Source organism: Orycteropus afer, unplaced genomic scaffold (assembly GCF_000298275.1).
Source record: "Orycteropus afer afer isolate SDZICR_OR568_19922 unplaced genomic scaffold, OryAfe1.0 scaffold00294, whole genome shotgun sequence".
Lineage (NCBI taxonomy): Eukaryota > Metazoa > Chordata > Mammalia > Tubulidentata > Orycteropodidae > Orycteropus > Orycteropus afer.
The window spans coordinates 3,517,947-3,539,418 of NW_006921881.1; the positions used below are offsets into that span (position 1 = coordinate 3,517,947).

Genomic DNA, 21,472 nt, shown 5'->3' on the forward strand with positions numbered 1-21,472 from the left:
CACACCCAGAAACACACACACACACACACACACAGCCTGTAGCTGTCAAAAGGCCTGCACTTCCCCACCCTATCTCTAGAGCTTCTATTCCGTTGGTTAGTCAAGAGATAATGGTTACTAGACCCTGTGGGACTATAGAAGATAATTTTGGCTCCTGGAGGTTTTCTTCTCTCGCTTTTTTCCTCCCCCTCCTTCTGCCTCAGTTTCTCTCCCTGATGCCCTTCCTCCTTCTTTTGCTATCAACTCTCTTTTCTATTTCCTACATGGAGTAGGCGAGCGGCAAAGCTGCTGGACCCTTGGAGACGCTTTGGTCTCTCAGCTCTCTTCCCCACCCAACTCTTCCTCTGCCTAGGGGACTTGGGCCGCTCCATCCCAACCCCCAGTTTTCCTGTCTGACCCTGGCTTCTCCTTGCTCTCCCATCCGCCTCAGTTCTTCTCTTGTCCCTAGGCCTCGGCCTCTCTTCTCTCACCCCATCCAGGTCTGCCTTCTCTTTGTGTAACCGTCTTTGTTTCACCTGCATCCATTGCAGACTCCCTGTCTCAGCGCCAGCTCCTCTGCCTTTGGCTCAGGTTCTCTCGCCCCCAACCCGGTTTCCCCAGTCGGTCCTTCGTGGTGCTGGGTGCCGGCCCACGGTGCGAGCACCCCGGTGTCCCCTCCCTCCTGCCGCCCCCCCCCGGCGCTGTGGGCGGTCCAGGGCGGGGCCGGGATCCGGGGCGGCTCCCGGGGCTCGGGTTGTGGGAGGCGCCCTCTCGCCGGTCTCCCCCTTTCTTCCCCCCGCCCTGTCTTCCCCTGCACCCTCCTTCTTCCCTCCGCCCGGGAGCTTTCCCCGGTGCCCGGCGCCGCCTCCTTCCCTCCTGGCTCCCGGCTCCCGCCGCCGCCCGGGGAAAGCAGAAACGGGGGTGGGGTCTGAGGGAAAGGAGAGAGGAGGGGAGAGACCCCGGCCAGGCTGGAGGCCGGATTCGAGGGGAGGAGGGCCAAGAGGAGGGGAAGGTGGAAGAGGGGGAAGGCGGGAGCTGGGAGGAGCGGCCGGGCCTGGGGCCTTGAGGCCCGGGGAGAGCCGGAGCCGGGCGGCGCGCCGAGGTAAGCACTGGGCCCGGGAAGCAGGGCTTGGTGAGGGCGCGCGGGGGAGGCCGGCGAACCGCCTGGCCACAGCCAGGGTCATGCAGGGCTGGGGGCAAGGAGGAGCGGCGGGGAAGGGATCTGGGAGCCGTGAGGCGGCCGATGCGGGGAGCGTGGGTAAGCCGGCTCTGCCTAGCCGCGGGGGCCGGGAGAGGAGGTGGTGAGAGGTGGAGTCCCGGGAGGGTGGGGGGCCGAGGGAGGCAGGAGGAGGGTGGGGACAGGCGTCTCTCCTCCTCTCCCCCCACCCCGTGCCGGGCTCCGCCCCCGCCTCCTCCGCGGGGTCCTCCACTCGCCCCGGGGCTGAGCCGGGTCCGCGCCCGGTAGGAACCGGGAAGGGAGGCTGGGCTGCCTCGCGGATCGGGACGCGCCGGCGGGGCTCGGTCTGGTCCTCACCGCTGCCTCTTACTCAGATGCTGCTGCTGCTGCTGCTGCTGCTGGCGCGGCTCTTCCTCCGCCCCCTGGGCGCGGGCGGGGCGCAGACCCCCAACACCACCTCCGAAGGTGCACCCTCCTCCGGCGAACTCGGGTCCTCCTCCCCACTCCTCCGTTCCCTGAACCCCTCTTTCCTGGTCCTCATTACTGTCCTGTCAGCCCCACATAGCATCCTAGCCCACATTACCTGACAACCCTTTCTGTTCCGCTCCACGTTACTACTTCTGACCTCCTTTCCATCACCCCACGTTACTACTCAGCATCCCCTTTTCCTCTGCCCCATATTACTACACTAGGCCACCTTTCCGTGACCCCACGTTATTGTCTTGGCCCCTCCCCCCTTTCCTGGCGCCATATGTCTAGCTCAGTTGCTCCTTTTCCTTGGTCCCCCATTGCTGCCCAGGTAGCCTCATAAAGTACCCCCTCTCTTCTCATCCTATTCAACAAAAAAAAATACCGTCGTTTAATCCTTCTTACTAAGCTCCACTTCCTATCAATACCTTCACTTCTTACTTTTCTCCATTAGCCCCAACCAGCACCCTCCTGTCCCTACTTGTGGTCTCTCTCCGTAGCCTGAACCCTGGCCTTAACTCGCAGTACTTCAGTCCAGGCCTCTGAACCTGACTCCAGTCTCTCCCCCTAGCATCCCACCCCTCTACCTCTGTCCTTAGCCTGCCCACTGACCACGCTTGATACTCCTGGCCTTGGCCTTCGGCAGCTGACTCTGCCCTTTTCCTCTTTCCCACCATTCTTCTTTACGCCCCTCCCCTCCCGGACTCGTCCCTCAGGCTGCCAAATCATACACCCGCCCTGGGAAGGGGGCATCAGGTACCGGGGCCTGACTCGGGATCAGGTGAAGGCTATCAACTTCCTGCCTGTGGACTATGAGATTGAGTATGTGTGCCGGGGGGAGCGCGAGGTGGTGGGGCCCAAGGTGCGAAAGTGCCTGGCCAACGGCTCCTGGACAGACATGGACACACCCAGCCGCTGTGGTGAGTAACCTTGCAAAGCCCCTCCCCTCTTCCAGACCATTCCTCTCGGTCCTCAGACTTAGCATTGGCCACGTGCAAAGTCAGCTCTTTAAAACACGTGTAACCAAATTCACAAATGCATTTATTGAACAATTACTATGTAAAAGGACTTTGTTGTGTGCGGTTGGAGTTAGTAGGGTTAGCAGCCTGCACACTTAATTTCATTCTCCCTTTATTAGGCTACTGGGAATTTGATCAAATAACTTCTGATTATTCATCTTGTGAGTGATTTCTCTTTGAGAATCATTAGTGACAGATTGGGCAAAACAATTCTAAAAGGATTTTATGACATTTTTACATACGTCTGTCTCTCATCCAGACACTGTATGCCTTGGAAACAAAAGTCACTTTAATGTTGATATAAGCTAACTATAATTAGAAAGGCAGATCTAATTGTGCATCCAAAGTCATCTACATCCACACGTTTCAAAGCCAGAGAAACGCCCACTGTAGCCAACTTCGAAAGGACCCCATTTTGTGTGCTTATAGCTCCATCTTGAGTTCCTACAGTGGAAGTGCCTTCACCTTTTTTTCTTTTGGGAATGTGTAGGGTTAAGGGAAGTGTGGAAGCTAGGGAGGTGAGTCCTTTTTATACCTGATTTCCTGCAGAGTAGGAATCAGTAGACTGCTTGTGGACCCACACCCCAACCAGAACCCCCTCCTCCCTAAGGGGAAGGAGCTTCCTCCAACTCGCCTCTTTTATTTCCTTATCTCTCCACAGTCCGAATCTGCTCCAAGTCTTATTTGACCCTGGAAAATGGGAAGGTTTTTCTGATGGGTGGGGACCTCCCAGCTCTGGACGGAGCCCGGGTGGATTTCCGATGTGACTCCGACTTTCATCTGGTGGGCAGCTCCCGGAGCATCTGTAGTCAGGGCCAGTGGAGCACCCCCAAGCCCCACTGCCAGGGTGAGGGGAACAGCTGCCTGTATGCAGCTTGTGCAAGGGTGGGAGTGGGTGGGATGGGATGGTGGGAAGGGCTAGAGCATTGTACAAAATGGGGGGGGGGCTTGGGGAAGCAGAAGTGAAGGCCTCACTCTTTCCTCCATCCACCTGCCTCTAACTTCCTTCTACAGTACTGGTTTCCACTTGTATAGTGGGGGTTTCTTTGACTTTAATTATGTCTTCTCTCTACATGCCAAGTCATCTTCTCTTCCTTTATGAATCTCACCCTCCCTCATCCTTAAGATTTTCCCTAACTTCAGACCCTTTCTTTATACTTACAACTTAATATGTACCACCTTCTTTTAGAATTGATCCCTCCATATTCAATAATATATTTCTACCCTTTCATTATATTATTACAAATTTTATGTCATATTTAGAAAATCTGATAAGATTAGAAAGGAGATCTGGAGATGGAAAAAGGAGGCTCTGGTGGTGTAGTGCCTAAGGCACTTGACTTCTAACTAGAAGGCTGGCAGTTCAAATCAACCAGCCACTCCTCAGAAGGATGATTGGGCAATCTACTTCCATGGAGATACTGCCTCGGAAACCCAAGGAGGGGTCGCTATGAGTCAGATCTGACTCCACGGCAGTGAGTTTGGTTTTGGTTGGTTTAAAAAGTACTAAAATTGGAGGCAGGATTTCCAGAGTGTCAAAGATAGTCTAGGGTGAGGGTAGGGGACAGTTATTTTGTATACCTCAGTTAACTCCCAGACAACCTCCTTCATTCCCACAGGGTGTTGTGTCTCCCTACTTTTTTGCTATCTTGTTCAACAAACTTCTTTGTCTTTATCCTTGTGGGTTTCCTTACTTAACTCAGTTATTCTACTTTTAGTTTAATTCTGGAAATTGGGAATCCTACGCAGGGGGGGTTTTACTGTGAAGCTAATGAAACTTAAGCTTCAGGGTCTCTCACTTACAAGGGTCTCTTCCAGTGTTCTAATAATGGAGAGGAATCTAGTAATGTGCTCAATAAACTGCAGTAAAATTTGCTAAAATAAGATATTCTAACAGCCACTGGTTAAAACCAATTGTATTTGTAATATATTTGTCTTAAAGAGAGACTCCAAATTTTATAATCTTCAGACTCCACAAAAGTAGGACCACTCCTGCCTTAGCCCTTGTCAGCCCTATCCCAAATTCCGTTGTCCCATGAAAACTAAAAGCAGAAAATCAACAATTCCTGACCCCCAGCCCCACCTTGCTCTTATCCCCAGGCACCCTCCCCTCAGAAACGCAGGCTTCTGCACTCTCCTGTTCGGCGTGGACTGGTGTGGGAGGGGGCTGGGGATCAGGCCTGGGAAGCTGGGCGCAAGTGGTAACTCTTCTCTGATCCCGTCTTTCCTGCTGCCAGTGAATCGAACGCCACACTCAGGTGAGATGAGAAACCCTTATCGCGTGCACTGCAACCCCTTACCCCTCACTCTTCACCCTCCACCCTCAGGCATTCTGGGCCTAGGCTGTAGGGTCCTGTCCATCTCCCACCTTACCCCCGTCCCAAGTCGCGGCCGTTCCCTTCTCCCTACCTGTTTCCTGCCTCCAGTCTCGGTTTTCCGCGGGGCTGCGGTCCCTCCCTTCTCCCTGCTTGGCTGCACTTCCCTCGGCTCCGCCTCCTCCCAGATTCAGCTTCGCTGCCAAATGGCAGAGCCCCAGCAGGGGGCAGCAGGGTGCTGGGAGACCCTGAGCTTAAACCCCATGGAGTTTCTTTCTCCTCCGACCTTCTCTGGAACATTTTCCTGCCTTGCCCTCTCCCAAGGATTTCACCTAGCTATTCCATCAGCCCATCCCACTCATCTCAACCTTGGCCAGGCCTCTCACGCTCCCTCCTTCCTTGCCTCCCCGGATCCTTTCCTTCCCGATCCCGTCCCCCCCACCTTTTCTTTTTTCAATTTCTTCTGCCAACACCCTTTCTCAGTCTCTTTCTACCCAGCCCCAAGTTCCTATCCTCTGTTGCTATCACTCCCCTCTCCACACCAGTTCCCCCCTTTCCCCACCTAACTCTCTTTCCCCACCCAACTATCTCTCCCCAAACCGTCCAATCCCTTTCTTTCACAACCCTCAGTCCTTCACCCCCTCTATGCACACTCCACTTCAGACATTCCGCGGCAGCCTCCTTTCCCTCGAGTCCCACTGTGGTCCTTCCTTTCCCCATCCCTCTCTCCTGGAGTCTTCAGTCTCCCGCGGCTCCCTCTGTCCACCCCGCCCTCCTGGCACGCCCCTTCCCAGCTCTACTCGAGTTCTGTCTCCTTAGGTGAGACCCCTCCCTTGCGAGTGCGTTCCTTCCCCCCGACGCGGTCGCTGCGCTCGCATCCCCTCCCCTCCCCTCCCCTTTGAGTGGCATCGCCCCTCGGAGCTCGCTTCCCTCCCGCCCCCTTCCTCCCTCCGCCTCCCTTCTCGTGTCCACCCCCCCGCTGTCGCGCGCCGCCCGTGACGTCAGAGCCCCCTCCCAGCCCCACATCTCCCTCCTCCTCCTCCTCCTCCCCTCCGTCGGTCAGTCAGTCCGCGAGGAGAGTCCGCGGTGGCGGTGGGGTGAGCGGGAGCTTCGGGGGCAGTAGGAGGCTAACCCTCCCTGCTTCCCCGGGGCCCTAGCCCCCTGCTCCCCACAAAACCAGGGATGGAGGCGCCTCGTCGACACCCATTCAGCAGCCCTCCCCGGGAAAAGTGTCCCCCCTGAGCTCCTCCTCCTCCTCAAGCGGCTACCCCCGCCCCGCCACCATGGGTCCGGGGGCCCCCTCCCCCCGGGTGGGGTGGCCGGTGCCGCTCCTGGTGGTGATGGCGGCGGGGGTGGCCCCGGTGTGGGCCTCCCACTCCCCTCATCTCCCGCGGCCTCACCCGCGGGTCCCCCCGCACCCCTCCTCAGAACGGCGCGCAGTGTACATCGGGGCGCTGTTTCCCATGAGCGGGGGCTGGCCCGGGGGCCAGGCCTGCCAGCCCGCGGTGGAGATGGCGCTGGAGGACGTGAATAGCCGCAGGGACATCCTGCCGGACTATGAGCTCAAGCTCATCCACCACGACAGCAAGGTAGCTCTGGACTGAGGAGTGGGTGGGAGAGGGGGGCTTGGGGGACAGGAGGCCTGCTGCGCGCGTCTCGGTTGAGTCGCCTCTGGGCTTTCGAGGCAGACCCCTCGGATGTGTGACTAGAAGGAGCATGGGCTGGGGGTGTGGGAGCTCAGTGAGAGTCGCAGGGGCTAGTGGTTCAAGGTGGTTAATCACGTTGCAGGGCAGACCCTTCATTCGCTGCCAAGACCCCGGAGTGAATGGAAGTGCTGGGGTTTGGGGAACTGGTGATGGATTTAGGGTTCCAGCTAATCCAGCTTGGGGGAGTAAACTAATCCTGGAGTGGGTTGGGGGATGGATGGACTGTCAGAGGTGGGAAGCTGGATCAGAGGTTTATGTTTACCATGGTAACAAGGTAAGTCTTGGCGTAGGTTGGGGCTTGAAGGAATAGAGACAGAATGAGGAGAATTGTGAGGGGCGTGAGTGCTCTAGTTTATTTATCACAACAAACAGCAAGGTAGCAGTGAACCCTACCTGATTCCTTTTCATTCCTATATAACCCTGTTGAGGATTCCTGGACTGTAGGAATGAATATATGGCATATGGTGGTTGGGAAGGTTAATGGTCAGGAGATGAGCAGAGGCACTGAGAAAATAGATTACATTAGGGGTCCCAATGGGAGCCCTCACAGTAGCCTGGGGACAGGGAGGATTCAGGTCAGAATGCAGGAGAAGAAAGAGGGAACCAGAAAGAATGTGGGTGGGAGGCAAAGGAGAGAGTGGGAATAGTGAAAGATCCAGGGGCATCATATGCAACTTGAGCCCTGAACTTATTTTCCCTTATAGCATTATGGCTTCTAGGATGTGAGAAGGGAAATGAGATACTGTATAGAGTTAGAAGAGGAAGGAGAGAGGGGAAAGGTAAGAAAATTTGGGTCTAGGGGAACGATCTTATAATAAGATTTCTTCCCCTTTCCTGTCCTCTACATGAATAACTGTGGGAAGGATGTGGGAGAGGAAAGGAAAGAAATCATACTAATCCTTTTTGACAGGTGATCCCAGAGACTTAAGGGATTGGGGGAGGGTGAAATAGAGTATAGAGGTGAGGGTTTGGTGATTTCACACATGGAATGGACTGAGGTTTTACATCCATTCTTCAGAACAACAGATGTTGTTATGTGCCTTCGAGTTGAACTGGACTCATAGCGACCCCTCCTTGGGTTTCAGAGGCAGTATCACTATGGAGTAGATTGCCCAACCTTCCTTCTGAGGAGTGGCTGGTGGGTTTGAACCACCAGCCTCCTCCTGGTTAGCAGTCAAGTGCTTTAGGCACTATGTTACCAGAGCTCCCAGAACAACAGTATAGACATAGAAATAGGTGTGTGAGTGGGGAGGGGGCAGAAGTAGACGTGAAGGTAGGGTGCTTGAGGAGAAGCGTATAACACATATTAGGGACTTGGAGAGAGAACTCCAAACCCCTCCCCCTGTTAGCTCCACAGTGGTTCTTCAACATCAGTATTCATAAGAATAACCAGAGGAGTTTTTAATACAGATTCTCAATCAGAAATGGGTCCTGGGTATTTGCATTTTTACCAAGAGCAGTCCTGCCCTGGTGGATGCCCCAGAATGTCTATGGGAAGAGCAGTGGGGTATGAGAAAGGAATTAAGTACAAGGGGAGGGGAGGTAGATGGAGAAATAGAGGGTCAGAGATGATGGAAAGGTCAAGCTTAGGAGAGCAAGAGACCTAACTGGCTCTGAGGGGTGAGGGAGTGTGTGGGAAGAGAGAGAGGGAGAGATGGGTGCAAGCTCTGTGATAGGGGATCACAGAGCGATAGGGGAGCCCTGACAGTTCAAACTCATCCACCATGACAGGTGATTCCCTGGAGGTGTTGGGGGAGCAGATGGGGGACCTGGGAGAAAGGAGCTGGAGGAGAAAATAGCAGAGGCAGCAATGGGGGAGGATGGGAAGGCAGAGGAACTGGGATGTGTCGTTTCCTGCCTGCAAATCCAGATCCTTGCTAGACCAAAAGGGAGGGGGAGAACAGGGAAAGTCTGTTGGGGAGGAATAAGAACTTCATGGTCTCCTATGTGCCCTGGACAGGTGGAAGAATAGCATGTGGAAGTGGGGAGAGGGGTGTAAGAAAAGGTAGCTAAGTCATGAAGAAACTGAAGAGACATTGGGGCAGCATATACATTGTCCCATTGGATATATATTATATGTTCTTGTTCTTATCAACTTTTTCATGAGGTAACACATAGAGCGGCATTGAAGGGACTTGGGAGAAGCTGGGGGCAGGATCTGGAGTAATAGGTGCTGGGAGAGTACAGGAAGGTGGGACCTGCCCTTTACAGGGGGTGGGGCTGGACACAGGGAATTTTCGGGGAGGGTTTGTTTTTGCAGACTCTGCCAGCCTCCTCTGGCTCCCTCCTCTACAACTTCCCACAGTGTCCCAAATGTCAGGCCTCAGTGGTAGGTGAGCAGGCTCTAGGGGGCTTCTTTATTTCTTTTCTACTTGTTCCCCCATTACACCCTCCCCAGTTGCCTGTGGCTCCTGTCTGTGTCCTCCCTGCCCTCACTCCCCACTGGCTTCCATTTCTTCTCCTTTTCCTTTGGAGTTCCAGCAGCTTCTGAAATGTCAGATTTCAGCAGGAGGGGACTCTGCAGTGGGAGACCCATGGCTGGCTCTTCCCCTGTCTTCCCTCCTGCCATCCTTCCTTTCCTCTCTAGCTTTCTGAATTATTTACTTTCCCCATTTCCTTGTCTTTCTTTCATGCACTCTTAAACATTCTATTTATTCTCCCAAGGTTCTTTCCTCATTCTTGATTCTTCCCCACCCCCACCCCTTAGAGTACCTTTTTTTTTCTTTTCCCTAATGGACCCTTCAAATGTCAGGGCCCAGCAGGAGAGGAAGGATGGCTGAGCGGGACCCCCTAGTGTCTTGTTCCTCTTCTCTCTTGTTTACATATCACTAGCCCTGAAAAGAGAAGAGGAAGAGGGGAAAGGAAGGTGGGGAGAGGGAATTTGCATGGGCAATGGAGGAATTTTCATAATATGGCTTTGAGGATGCTGCCTGGGGACACGGGGAGAATTTATTCCTATTCTTGTGGACTCTTCCCCAGCCACAGATGTTTGAATCATGGAACTGTGATAATGGGCAGGGGTGATGGAGGAGAGATAGGCTTGGGGATATCTGAGGATGAGCTGATGGGGGAGGGGGGGCTGCATATGCATTAATATGAAGGAGGGGTGTGCAGGAGAGGAGATGGATTAGGTGCCAGATGGAAGAAAGAAAAGGTTGTTTAACAAATGAGGAGAAGCCAGAAACTTCACAGGAAGAGATGTCAGGAAGGAGAAGAAAATGGTAATAATGATGAAAGGGATTCAGCAGAGGGATGGGTAATGGAGTGAGGAACTCAGCTGTCAAAGATAAAAGAGTAGAAGCAGCGGGGAAGGGAGGGGTCCTGGGAAAGCCTGCTCTCCTCCTCCCTCCTCATTCAGTGTGACCCAGGCCAAGCCACCAAGTACCTGTACGAGCTGCTTTACAACGACCCTATCAAGATCATTCTCATGCCTGGCTGCAGCTCTGTCTCCACGCTGGTGGCCGAGGCTGCCAGGATGTGGAACCTCATTGTGGTAAGCAGGGCTGAGGGAGTCAGAAAGTGGAGCTAGTCCCTTTTGGGCTGTACTGAAGGAAGGGGTGGGGATTGTGGGTGTGTATTGAGGACTGTTGAAGGACCCACTGCTCCCAAGATTCAGAGCCCTTTGCAGACTCAAGCCAGTTGGCATCTTAGCAACAGTGGCCTAATAATGTTGCTGATGACCTCATTCTTCATCAGAAGGGTTTGATGTCAGATCAGTGGAAGAGCATTCTGATTACGAGGGAATGGGCCTTTGAGAAGCATTTTTCCTAGGGCCGAAGTGGGGAGGTTTGGAGAGAGTGGGGCATAGAAGCCTAGAAGCAGGAGAGGGTTAAGGGAACTCTTAGTAACATGGAATCCATGAAGAATACATATTACATTATTCCTGCCTCTCTTAGCTTTCCTATGGCTCAAGCTCACCAGCCCTGTCAAACCGACAGCGTTTTCCCACATTCTTTCGAACTCATCCATCAGCCACACTCCACAACCCGACCCGTGTGAAACTCTTTGAAAAGTGGGGTTGGAAGAAGATCGCCACCATCCAGCAGACCACTGAGGTCTTCACTTCGGTGAGGAGGGACGGGGTAAAGGGGCTTCCACTCAAACTGGTGGAGAGAGACGTGACACAGGATTCGTTTTCTGGGGAAGATCTTGATTCCATATGAAAATGGGTTAAGTGCACTTTCTTTCTGTAGCCAGAGGAATGAAAAAGTTGCGTTTTCGTGATCTGCTTTAGCTTTTTTGGTCTATCTTTTTTTTTTTTCCTTTTGATTCTCTGTCTTCCAGACAGATACACCCCACATGACTCACTTCTGTTAAAGCAGGTTCACTCCAGAGTTGAGGCAAGAGAAGGGAGGGGCTATGAAATAGGGAACTCAGGAAGATGGCAGATTGTAGAGACACTTAAGAGGGAGGGTGGGAGAATGGGAGAATGTAGATGGGAACAGAGGGAATGGAGCTATTGAAATGGATGCTGGGGACAGACAAGTACATATACACGGTCTGATAATCCAAGATGTTGACTGACAAGGAGAGGTTGATGGCTTGAGAGGGAGGGGGAGATTTGCGCAGCTAAAGAGAGGAAATACTTGGCTCTACACTCGAAGGAGTTGATGGGTGGTGCAGTGGTTAAGCACTCAGCTACTAATGGGAAGGTTGGTGATTTGAACCTACCCAGAGGCACCTCAGAAGAAGGGTCTGGCAGTCTACTTCTGAAGGTTGCAGCCATTGAAAAATACTATGTAGCATAGCTCTGTTCTGACACAGGTGAGGTCAAGATGAGTCAGAATTGATGGCATCTCTTTGTTTTTTTTCCCCAACACTTGAAAAAGGCTTCACTCCCTCCTTTTGTTCTTTTCTTTGGGTCCTCTGTGTAATGTTCAGTGACACTTTCATCCTTAATCTAACTTCTCTCTCTGATTCAGGCCGCTCTTCTCTCATCATTTTGTCTATCTACCACTTGCCTCCTGAAGTCTATACCTTCTTGTCTCTACCAGACAATGTCTCCTTTTCTTGGTTCAGATATAATTTCCCTTCCCCCATTGTTGCTATCAGTGTTGAGAATGGGGTGGATGGAGTGACCTTCCGAACACAGATCCTGTGGAGGGGCTCACCGTGCACCTTCCCGCTGAAATGCCACATCCTATGACTCTAAATGCTTCCTCCCAAACTTTCTTCTTTGAGGAGAGAAGCTTTGGAGGGAGGTTCCGAATGGCTGCTTCTTTGCCTTGAGTGTTCAATCCCAGTTAGCATCTCTGGCCCTTAACCCATTTGTGCACCTCACATTTCTCCTACTTGTTTATCATTTCTCCCCAAGACTCTGGATGACCTAGAGGAACGAGTGAAAGAGGCTGGAATTGAGATTACTTTCCGGCAGAGTTTCTTCTCAGATCCAGCTGTGCCTGTGAAAAACCTTAAGGTGGGATGGCCAGGAGGGTGGGCTCAGCTTGGGGATGGGTGGAGGGTAGGGGGAAGGGGGAAAGAGCTGCAGCTGGTTGAAGATAAGCAAGGGGTGGGGTTAGGCTTTGATTCTGGGAGGCAGCAGAATCTCCTGGGGAAGTTTAATTCCATCTTTCAGTTGACATTTATCCACTACCCATTGAATAGAACCCTACCCTAAGCGCTCTGGGATGGGAAATCGAAGATGTGACAGTGCTTACCTTAGCCCCTCAGGCATTTCCAGGCCTCTCGCAGGAGCTCTGTTTTTCTCTCCACTCTGTAGCGTCAGGATGCCCGAATCATCGTGGGACTTTTCTATGAGACTGAAGCCCGGAAAGTTTTTTGTGAGGTAGAATTGGAATCTGAAGAGGGAGTGGGACTGGGTGGGATCACAGCCTTGGGTTTCTCATGGGTCTCCTCTCTGCATCCATGCTTAAAGGTGATAACAAATGATCATGTGAGTGGTTAGTATGATATCCCTATCTATTGGCTCTGACTCCATACATCAACTTTTCTTATTGGAACGTGCTCCAAATCTCATTTTCCTACTTATTTTGTTTCTTGAGGAGCCTGTAAATATCAACTTTCCTGACTGGCTGGAAAGGCTGCTCACAGGCTGGGAAGAATTGCCCACCTTCCCCTATGGTCCCTAAAACTTGTAGATTTTTCTTTTTAACCCTGCTGGTCTTCTTTGATTCTCAAGAGGCTGAATAGTATAAAGTAGAGGCTAAACAAAATATAGCAAAACAAGAATCCACCCTCTTTCTCTGTATTCAGGTGTACAAGGAACGTCTCTTTGGAAAGAAGTATGTCTGGTTCCTCATTGGGTGGTATGCTGACAATTGGTTTAAGACCTATGACCCGTCCATCAACTGCACAGTGGACGAGATGACTGAGGCAGTGGAGGGCCATATCACCACTGAGATCGTCATGCTGAACCCTGCTAACACCCGAAGCATTTCCAATATGGTGAGACAATGGGGACTCAGGGATGGGCTGTCAGAGGCGCCTGAAATAGTGGGGGTGAGCAGGGGGATGGTGCAGGTATGAAGTTTGGAGGTATAAGAGGGGAAGGAGCCTTTAAACTTGTTTTCCTCATGTTTCAAATGGATTTCCACTCTACTATGGATTCCTATGGGCAGGAGAAAGAAACGAGAGTGGTTTGTTCAGTAGGCCCCTGATAAATGGAAGGGCTGTTGCCATGGGAACAAGGAACAGTTGGTGAGAAAGTCATATGAGGGAGAGGCGTTAATGATAATATAGACACTTGTCTACGCAAGCACACCTTTACAGGAGTGCTGTTCCTGGGCACAGATACATTTTATTTTCTCAGTGACGCATTTTAATACTTCAGAGTTGTTTATAATCATTCCTGATTGGTACTCAGTTTGCTAGGATCCTGATGCTTTTTTGATGATTCTTTTTAGAATTTATTTTTTATTTTAAGAGTTTGTTTGATATTCAACGTTACGTGTACATTTAGTTTCACTTTCCATTTACCATATCTAACCCTAACCCAGTCTCCTCTCCTCCCCCTGTGCCTCTCATAGTTATGCACTCCTGTTTGTGCTGCCTTCCTACCGTGTGAATATTGCCCCTCTGGTGCCCCGTGGTCTATTGCTCCAAGGGATGTATTTCCATAGAGTTTGTGGGTGCATCCCCCTGGGTTGAGTGATCTACAGGTACATCTTGTTAACTATTGGGCTGAGAGCCAGCCCCTGGGAGTGAGTTTTATTCCAGGTGTAGAATGTATTCCAGGGCCATAGTATTAGGAGTCTCACCAGACTCCATCCGACTAGTAATTCTGGTCATTATTGTGTTATTGGATTTTGTTCCACATTTTTCCTCCCACTCTATCCAGGATCTCCAGATTTGATCCTTTCCTGAGTGGTTGGCATTGGTAGCTGGGCACCATCTAGTTCTTCTGGTCTCGAGGGCCATTGTGTCCTAGGGCTGATTGCTTCCAAATGCCCTTGTTTTTTTTAACTCTTCTTCACTTCCAGCACTAGGAGACCATTAGGTGCATCTTAGATGGCCGGTTGAAAGCTTTTAAGACCCCAGTCACTACTCAACAATGTAGGATGAGGAACAAGGCTTTTATGTATTTTGTTGTGCCAATTGAGTCTGGTGTCCTCCAATACTAGGTCCTGAGCCAGTAGATCTATTAGATCTCTCTCCTATAGTGTCTGGGTGTCTGTAAGGGATTGCTCTGTGTCTGTCTTCTACTGTTTCTGTAAGGATTACAGGTATTTTGTATCACTGGTATCTGTGCAAGATTAGCCTGCACTGAATTTAGATGTGAAAGGAGCTTTTTAAATCATTTTGCCCCAGAGAACTGGTTAGTGATAGACCTGGTGTTAGAAGATACATCTTCTGACTTGGGAGAACTGGGGCAGCCCTGCAGGTGAGGTGCACAAGTGAGGTGGGGAGCATGGGGGTGGGCGGAAGTGGCTCTTCCCTTGCTCAGCACCAGATCTTAAAGATTTAAAGAGTCTTGTGTAAGGTTGGTAGGATATCTACTTATTAAACCAACTCTATTTCCCAGGTCTATAATACCTACTTCGGAGAGTATGTTGGGGGATGGGGATTGCAGATTAATGATTGTAATGTTCCTGAATATCTTTTTAATAAAAATTTATAATCGCTTTTGAGTCCCTAGGTGGCACAAATGGTTAAGTGTTCCACTACTATCTGAAAGCTTAGCAGTTTGAACTCACTTAGAGCTCTGGTGGTGTAGTGCCTAAGGCATTTGACTGCTAACCAGAAGGCTGGTGGTTCAAACCCACTAGTCACTCCTCAGAAGTTAGATCGGACGTCTACTTCCGTAGATATACAACCTTGGAAACCCAAGGAAGGGTTGCTGTGAGTCAAATCTACTTGACAGCAGTGAGTTTGGTTTTTTTTGGTTTAGAGGTGCTTTGGAAAATCTATGGAGAAGTTCTACTCTGTACACATGGGGTTGCCATGAGTTGGAATGGATTCAGCTATAACTAACAACAATGGTAATTGTTTTATGTAATGACCAGGAACTTATATACATGGTTTTGGTGATTCCCACAGCAATGCTGTGGTATAGATTTATCATTTTCATTTCATAGACTAGGACATTGAGACTTAGAAACCTTAAGTGACTTGACTTGGGTCATGCAACTACTAAATGGCTAGGCTGGACTTTAATCCTAGTTGAACCTAACTCCAAATCATTGCCCCATCACCTCCCATGGAAATTGTGAATACTGATTAAAGAGCTTGGATTTTTATTTGCTCACGTTGTTTAGCAAATCACAATTTTTGAGCAAGGGAGAAATAAAATTGAGAAAGCTTGTTGTGGCAGTGGATTTTGGGAAAAGGGCCAGTTGCCACACTGACTCTGATTGTGTATATTGTCTTAGGACATTCTAAAGATACTCTATATTTAAGGTATCTTGGCATTGAAAAACAAAACACAGTGAAAAAATTCTGGAAGGTCACTTCCTTGCAGAGCATCCTTGAGGAGCTGGTGAAGTAGTGAAGCTGGTAACCAAAGCCAGAAACTCTGGTTGGTGCTCTGAGCCCAGACCTGCCAATCATGGCTCCTGCACCATAGCAGGGAAGTAAAGGAGCCTCTGATAAGAAGTAGGGACTTGGTTGCAGGTGCAAAGAAGGTGGATGACTTGGAGGGAAGTGGCTAAGTTGGAGCGTCTGTTTTTGGCTGTTAGAGAAAGATGGTGCTACTTTCAAGGCCACAGGACTTTGAGTGACACCAGGCCTGCTTGGCAGCCTAGAATGCCAGGTGGAGAAGCCAAGATTTTCCAGGGGGAAGAAGCAGCCTTGCTTGGACTAGGAAAGAGGTAATGGAAGAATCAAAAAGGATCCAAGAGGTATGGATCATGGGCTAGGGTTAGACCTAGAGGGTCCAGAGCCGTAGAGCCTTAGGAAAGAAGCAGAGTTACTTCTTTTGAATGAATTCCTCAAGGATGGCCTTACGTTTAGATCAGTGGTTCTCAACTTTAGTTTCTGTCAGAACCACTTTTTGAGGGTCTGTGGATACACAGATTTCTAGGCCCCTCCCCTAGAAGCTCTGACTCAGTGGGTCTGGGGTGGAACCTTGGAATTTTCATTTCTAATAAGTCCTCAGGGATGCTGCTGCTGCTGATTAGGGGACCACACTTAAGAGAACTATTAATTTAGAGCAGTGGTTTTCAGCTGCAGAGGATTTTGCCATCCTCCTATTCCCCAAGACTATTTTGCAGTAAGGATGTTTTTGGTTGGGAATGAGTAGGTAAAGGCCTAATGGGTAGAGGCCAGGAATGCTACTAAATGTTCTATAATGGATAGGACAGCATCCACAACCAAGAAATATACAAATCAAAATGTTAATACAGTGCCAAGGTTGAGAAACTCTGGTTCAGAGGAAAAGTCTTTAGGGGCTAGACAGGGGAATGGATTAGGGTGATTTCACAGAGAGAATGTAGCTCTGGACTAGAGCTAAATAAGGTGGGGGATGCATACCTGGGGATGAGATTGTGAATAAATTCTGAATTGGAGTAGAGGTCCCATCAGATCTGGGTATACAGAGCTACCACAGGATGGATGCACATTTTAGATCATTGCTGGGCATCCATTCTTAGGTATAGAGATAGCCAGACAGGGCTGCTAAAAATTAAAATCATAAACTTGTACTCTGTTAATTCACTAATTTCTGTGCAATATGATATTTTTCTGTTATTGTCTACTTTTCCTTAAGCTGTGCAGGGAAATTTTCCCTTGAAAATTGATATCTATGTCTTTGCTGAACCAAGAGGGAGATTTCTTTTGAATACCTTCAGTCTCAAGAGGGAGGAGAGTAGTGGCCAGTTAATGGTTGTGACCTGGAGCAAGCACAGAGTGAGGATCTGGGTGGCAGAGGGCATCATGCTGAGCAGGGTAATCCTCTCCCATCTGGGTGATTTTCTTATGGAGTGTTTACTCTGAACTGAAGATTGGACAGACGTGGTGGGCAAAGGACCTTTCAGAACATCTTGACCAAGCTGCTGGCTGCTGAGCAGGTACTGTTGGAGAGAGGTAATTCTGTGTACAGAGGCTGTGTAGAGTGGTTGGAAACAGTATAGGCTTTGGTGCCAAGCTGTCTAGATCTGAATCTCAGCTCTGCTACTCACTAGCAGTGACTTTATATAAGTTCCTTAACTTTTCTGTGCCTCAGTTCCCTAATCTCTAAAATGGCGATAATAATAGCATCTACCTCATTGGGTTGTCTAAGGATTAAGTATGTTGATGTATATCATTTGGAAAAGTGTCAGGCACATAGTAAGAACAATGTAAATGTCAATTCTGACTCATAGTGACCCCCATTGAGTTTCCAAGGCAGTAAATCTTTACAGAAGCAGATTGCCCCATCTTCCTTCTGCTGAGCAGCTGGGGGTTTTGAATTGTCAGCCTTCGGATTAGCAGTCAGATACCGTAGGCACTTCACCACCAGAGCGCATATAAACATTGCCTGTTATTATTCTGTATAGGGAGAGAGAATATTAATAAAATGTTTGTGAAAAAGGAATTAAGAAGTCTTGGTGATGTGGAAAAGTCTAAGGTGATTCCAAGGTTTCAAGCTCATGTACTGGGGAGTATTAGAGTTGAGGAAAAAGCAAGCTTAGATTCGGATAATTTGAATTTGAGAGGATTGATCATATAGTGTCAGAGATATAGGACTTGAGATAATGGACTGGAATTAGGGACCTGAGCATCACTAAGAAAGGTGAAGTTGAGAGGTAGGGAAGTTCACTAAGAGAAAATGTAACTTAATTTATACCCAATATTTTATACGTGTTCTTATTTCATTCTATAACTCTTTAAGGTAGTTACTATTTACTCTCATTTTAAAGCTGAATAATGAACTAGTGAGGTTTAATAACTTGTTTGAGATTATATAGCAGGTAGTAGATTAGTTAGAATTTGGATTCATCTATTCATTTATCCAGCCAGTGGAAATTGATTGTTTGTGCATATGGGCTGGGCATAGTACTAGATACTAAAGGTTGAGAAAGGAATGAAGCCTGGTCTGATCCTCAAGGGCAGTAGAACACAGGTCTGTTGTCAAAGTTCAGGCTGTTCTCCTACACCACACTGCATGTGTTTTTTGCATATCTTATTCCCCACGTCTCCAGAAAGTTTGAATGGAAAGAAAAGTGGGTAAACCATGGGGAACAAAGATTTTTGTTTTTTATTCATCTGTTCATTCCTTCATTAAAGTATATGTGTTAAAATATTCCAAATCCAAATAGTGTTATTTATGTAATGTCTCTGTATTACTTTTACCTTGCCAAGAAGTACACTTCCACTGAGCCTTTGTTGGGTTCTGGGCAGTTGTGATTTCCCCCATTATAAAAAAAAAGACATGTCTAAATGGTTAAGCAGTGTACCTATGGTTATTTGGCCAAATGGTAACTTGTTCTGCCAAGTGCAGAAATTCAGGTCTCTTGACCCATTTTACGACAAAAAGAGCTACCATTCTTTTTAGCTTTCTTGGGAAAAGAAGGTTGAGGGGTAAGGGTATGGGAGTAGGGATTAAATGATAGACTTCTTATCTGTGAAGGGTATTTCTACAGTCCTCAGTCTCCACTGAAAACCCTGTAAGATGCAGTAGGCTGAAAGCATACCAGGATGACACATTAAAGAAAAAAACTTCCTTGTTGACAGGGGGGTGTGAGACTAGAGGGAGAATGTGAGAAGGCTGTGGCTTTATCTTTTCTGGGATCTTTTAGAATTAGAGGAACTGTTAGGTTGTGAGTTAACTCCATTGAGAAAATCTGAAGGATGAGAGAACATCATCACAGAACATCAACTCTTTATGAGAATATCCACTTCTTTTCTTTTGTTCTGTCTCTACTTTCCATCCTTTGCTGTTCTCTATCCAAAATATTTATGAATTAAGCTTCTCTATGTTAGTAGCTCTGAGCTAGAAGCTGTATATACTAAGACCATTGCACTCACCTAATCCCTGCTGTAGTTTCATAGCTGCCAATTTAAGACAGACACAAGAATATAGTCAAGATTTTGAATGTATATGTACTCAGCTTGACAATATCAAACACAAACTGTCCATTCAAGTCAAACTGTTGGAGCTGGGTGGAGAGGGAAGCGAGAATCAGATGGTGACCTCCTTTCCCACCTCACTCATAGATATATGCTCCAACCCAGTCCTCCCATAATCCCTTCCTAGACATCCCAGGAGTTTGTGGAGAAACTGACTAAGCGACTAAAAAGACATCCGGAGGAGACAGGAGGCTTCCAGGAGGCACCGCTGGCTTATGATGCCATCTGGGCCTTGGCATTGGCCTTGAACAAGACATCCGGAGGTGGTGGCCGCTCGGGTGTGCGCTTGGAGGACTTCAACTATAACAACCAGACCATTACCGACCAAATCTACCGGGCAATGAACTCCTCATCCTTCGAGGGTGTCTCTGTGAGTTACAGCAACTTCTTTTACACTCACCTGTCCTTCCATAGAGAGAAATTGCCTTAGAGGCTCTTTCTCCTGGAGACATGCATTCTGTTTCTCTCAGCTGCCTTCTGCAGTAATCAGTTTCAGGCCAAGGGAGTAGGGACCCCCAAGCCAGGAAACTCCACAAAAGTCTAGAAAGAAAAAAAAACAAAACTGGTATATTCTGTTTCTTTCAACCTCTTCCCTCATTTCTTTTCAAACCAGTCTGGATATTTGTGAGTCAGATGAGAATCACAGAATTTTAAAAGAGATATTCTGAAAGATCATCTCTTTATTCCTTGCAAAGTGGGAAAATTAGTGCCATGAGAGATTTAGTGACTTGCTTAGGTCACATAGCCAGAAGCCAGGTCTCCTGGCACTCTGTCTGGGGACTTTTCCTATTCAAATCTCACTGACAAGGTTTCTTCTCAAAAGAATAATGTTTCTGAAATCTAGGGTATGGGCATCTGGGGTATGTCCTATATGCAGGCAAGTGCCATAAATAGCACTCATTCAGAAGCTCAATTACATCAAAAACATAAAGATCGAAAGAGTCCCTAATGTTCCCTTTTCTCTCTTGCTTTCAAACTCTTTGCTTTCCACCAAATGTTTACCTCCCTCAGGGCCATGTGGTGTTTGATGCCAGCGGCTCTCGGATGGCATGGACACTTATTGAACAGCTACAAGGTGAGTGTGGGGGCATGAAGGGGTGGGTATGGTAGGGGGGCCTGTCTGGGACTGGCATAGGACCCACGTCTGACAGGAGAACACCCAGAGACATCATAAGATTGCTTTGGTACCTTCTCCCCTTCTCTTGCAACTGTGTTCATCAAACTTCTAAATAATAATACAGTTATGTGTCACTTAACATCCATGATATGTTCTGTGAAATAGGATATTATATAATTTGGATGTGTAAACAAAACACTATATTAAAACCTTAAGGAAGCCCGATTCTGGTTCTCCTCATCACTGCTGCTGGAGCTGCTGGCAGAGGCTAGAGCATCAGGCTTGCTGTTCCCCCTCCTGAGCAGCAGAAGCAATGGGGCCCCACAGCCATTGCAGATGCCTGCCCTCCAGACAGAGCCTGAGAGCCTGTGCCCAGACCCATGTCCTCTGTCTGTATCCCACCTGTGGCCCAGTGCTGCAAGAGTCTGCATTTGAGGTCTGTAAAACCATTAGAGGGAAATAATAAACTGCAGGACAGCTGTTTTCCCTTTCTATTAAAAAAAAAATCTTATGGGACCCCACAGTCATACATGTAGGACATAGGTGCAGTTGGACATTATCCAAATGGACATTAAATGATGCATACCTGTACAAAAAAAAAAACTTAGGTAGGGTTATGTCTCCTTGAGTTCAATGGTTGTGTTCTTGAATAGGAGGATGCAAATTGAAAACAACTGTTTTCTGTTTCCCAATGAATTATGTCTTAGTTTCCTATTGCTGCTATAACAGAAATACCACAAGTAGATGTCTTTAAAGAGCAGAAATTTATTTTCTCACAATCCTGGTGGCTAAAAGTCCAAATTAGAGTCTTGGCCGTGTCTATTTCCTTCCTTGTTGTTATTCTGGGACATTCCTTGATTCTTGGAGATCTTCACATGGTGTCTGTCTTCCCAATATGTAATTGCCCTTGCATCTAATCTAGCAGAAGTGATTAGGCTTCATTCACATAGCAAAGAAAACCCTATTCCCAAATAGGATTATATCCACAGGTATAAAACCAAAAAAAAAAAAAAAAAAACTTCACTGCTGTCAAGTCATTTCCAACTTTCCGACTCATAATGACCCCTCCTTGGGTTTCCAAGACGGTATCTCTATGGAAATAGATTGCCCATTTTTTCAAGGAGTGGCTGGTGGATTTGAACCACTAGCCTTTTGGTTAGCAGTCAAATGCCTTAGATGCTATGCCA

General features: G+C 48.6%; 1 protein-coding gene across 1 annotated transcript in view; it reads left to right on the top strand.

Moving 5' to 3' along the window:
• Positions 1 to 1,530: 1,530 nt before the first annotated feature.
• The window catches only part of GABBR1 (gamma-aminobutyric acid type B receptor subunit 1), a 28,707-nt gene continuing 8,765 nt past the window's right edge, over positions 1,531 to 21,472 (top strand). The window contains exons 1-12 of the mRNA XM_007951432.2: positions 1,531 to 1,621; positions 2,341 to 2,544; positions 3,305 to 3,490; positions 4,881 to 4,901; positions 6,387 to 6,547; positions 10,023 to 10,157; positions 10,561 to 10,731; positions 11,979 to 12,080; positions 12,384 to 12,449; positions 12,878 to 13,069; positions 19,296 to 19,538; positions 20,180 to 20,243. Of these exons, the coding sequence (XP_007949623.1) occupies positions 1,531 to 1,621; positions 2,341 to 2,544; positions 3,305 to 3,490; positions 4,881 to 4,901; positions 6,387 to 6,547; positions 10,023 to 10,157; positions 10,561 to 10,731; positions 11,979 to 12,080; positions 12,384 to 12,449; positions 12,878 to 13,069; positions 19,296 to 19,538; positions 20,180 to 20,243 (1,636 nt within the window). The remainder of the gene's footprint in view (positions 1,622 to 2,340; positions 2,545 to 3,304; positions 3,491 to 4,880; positions 4,902 to 6,386; positions 6,548 to 10,022; positions 10,158 to 10,560; positions 10,732 to 11,978; positions 12,081 to 12,383; positions 12,450 to 12,877; positions 13,070 to 19,295; positions 19,539 to 20,179; positions 20,244 to 21,472) is intronic.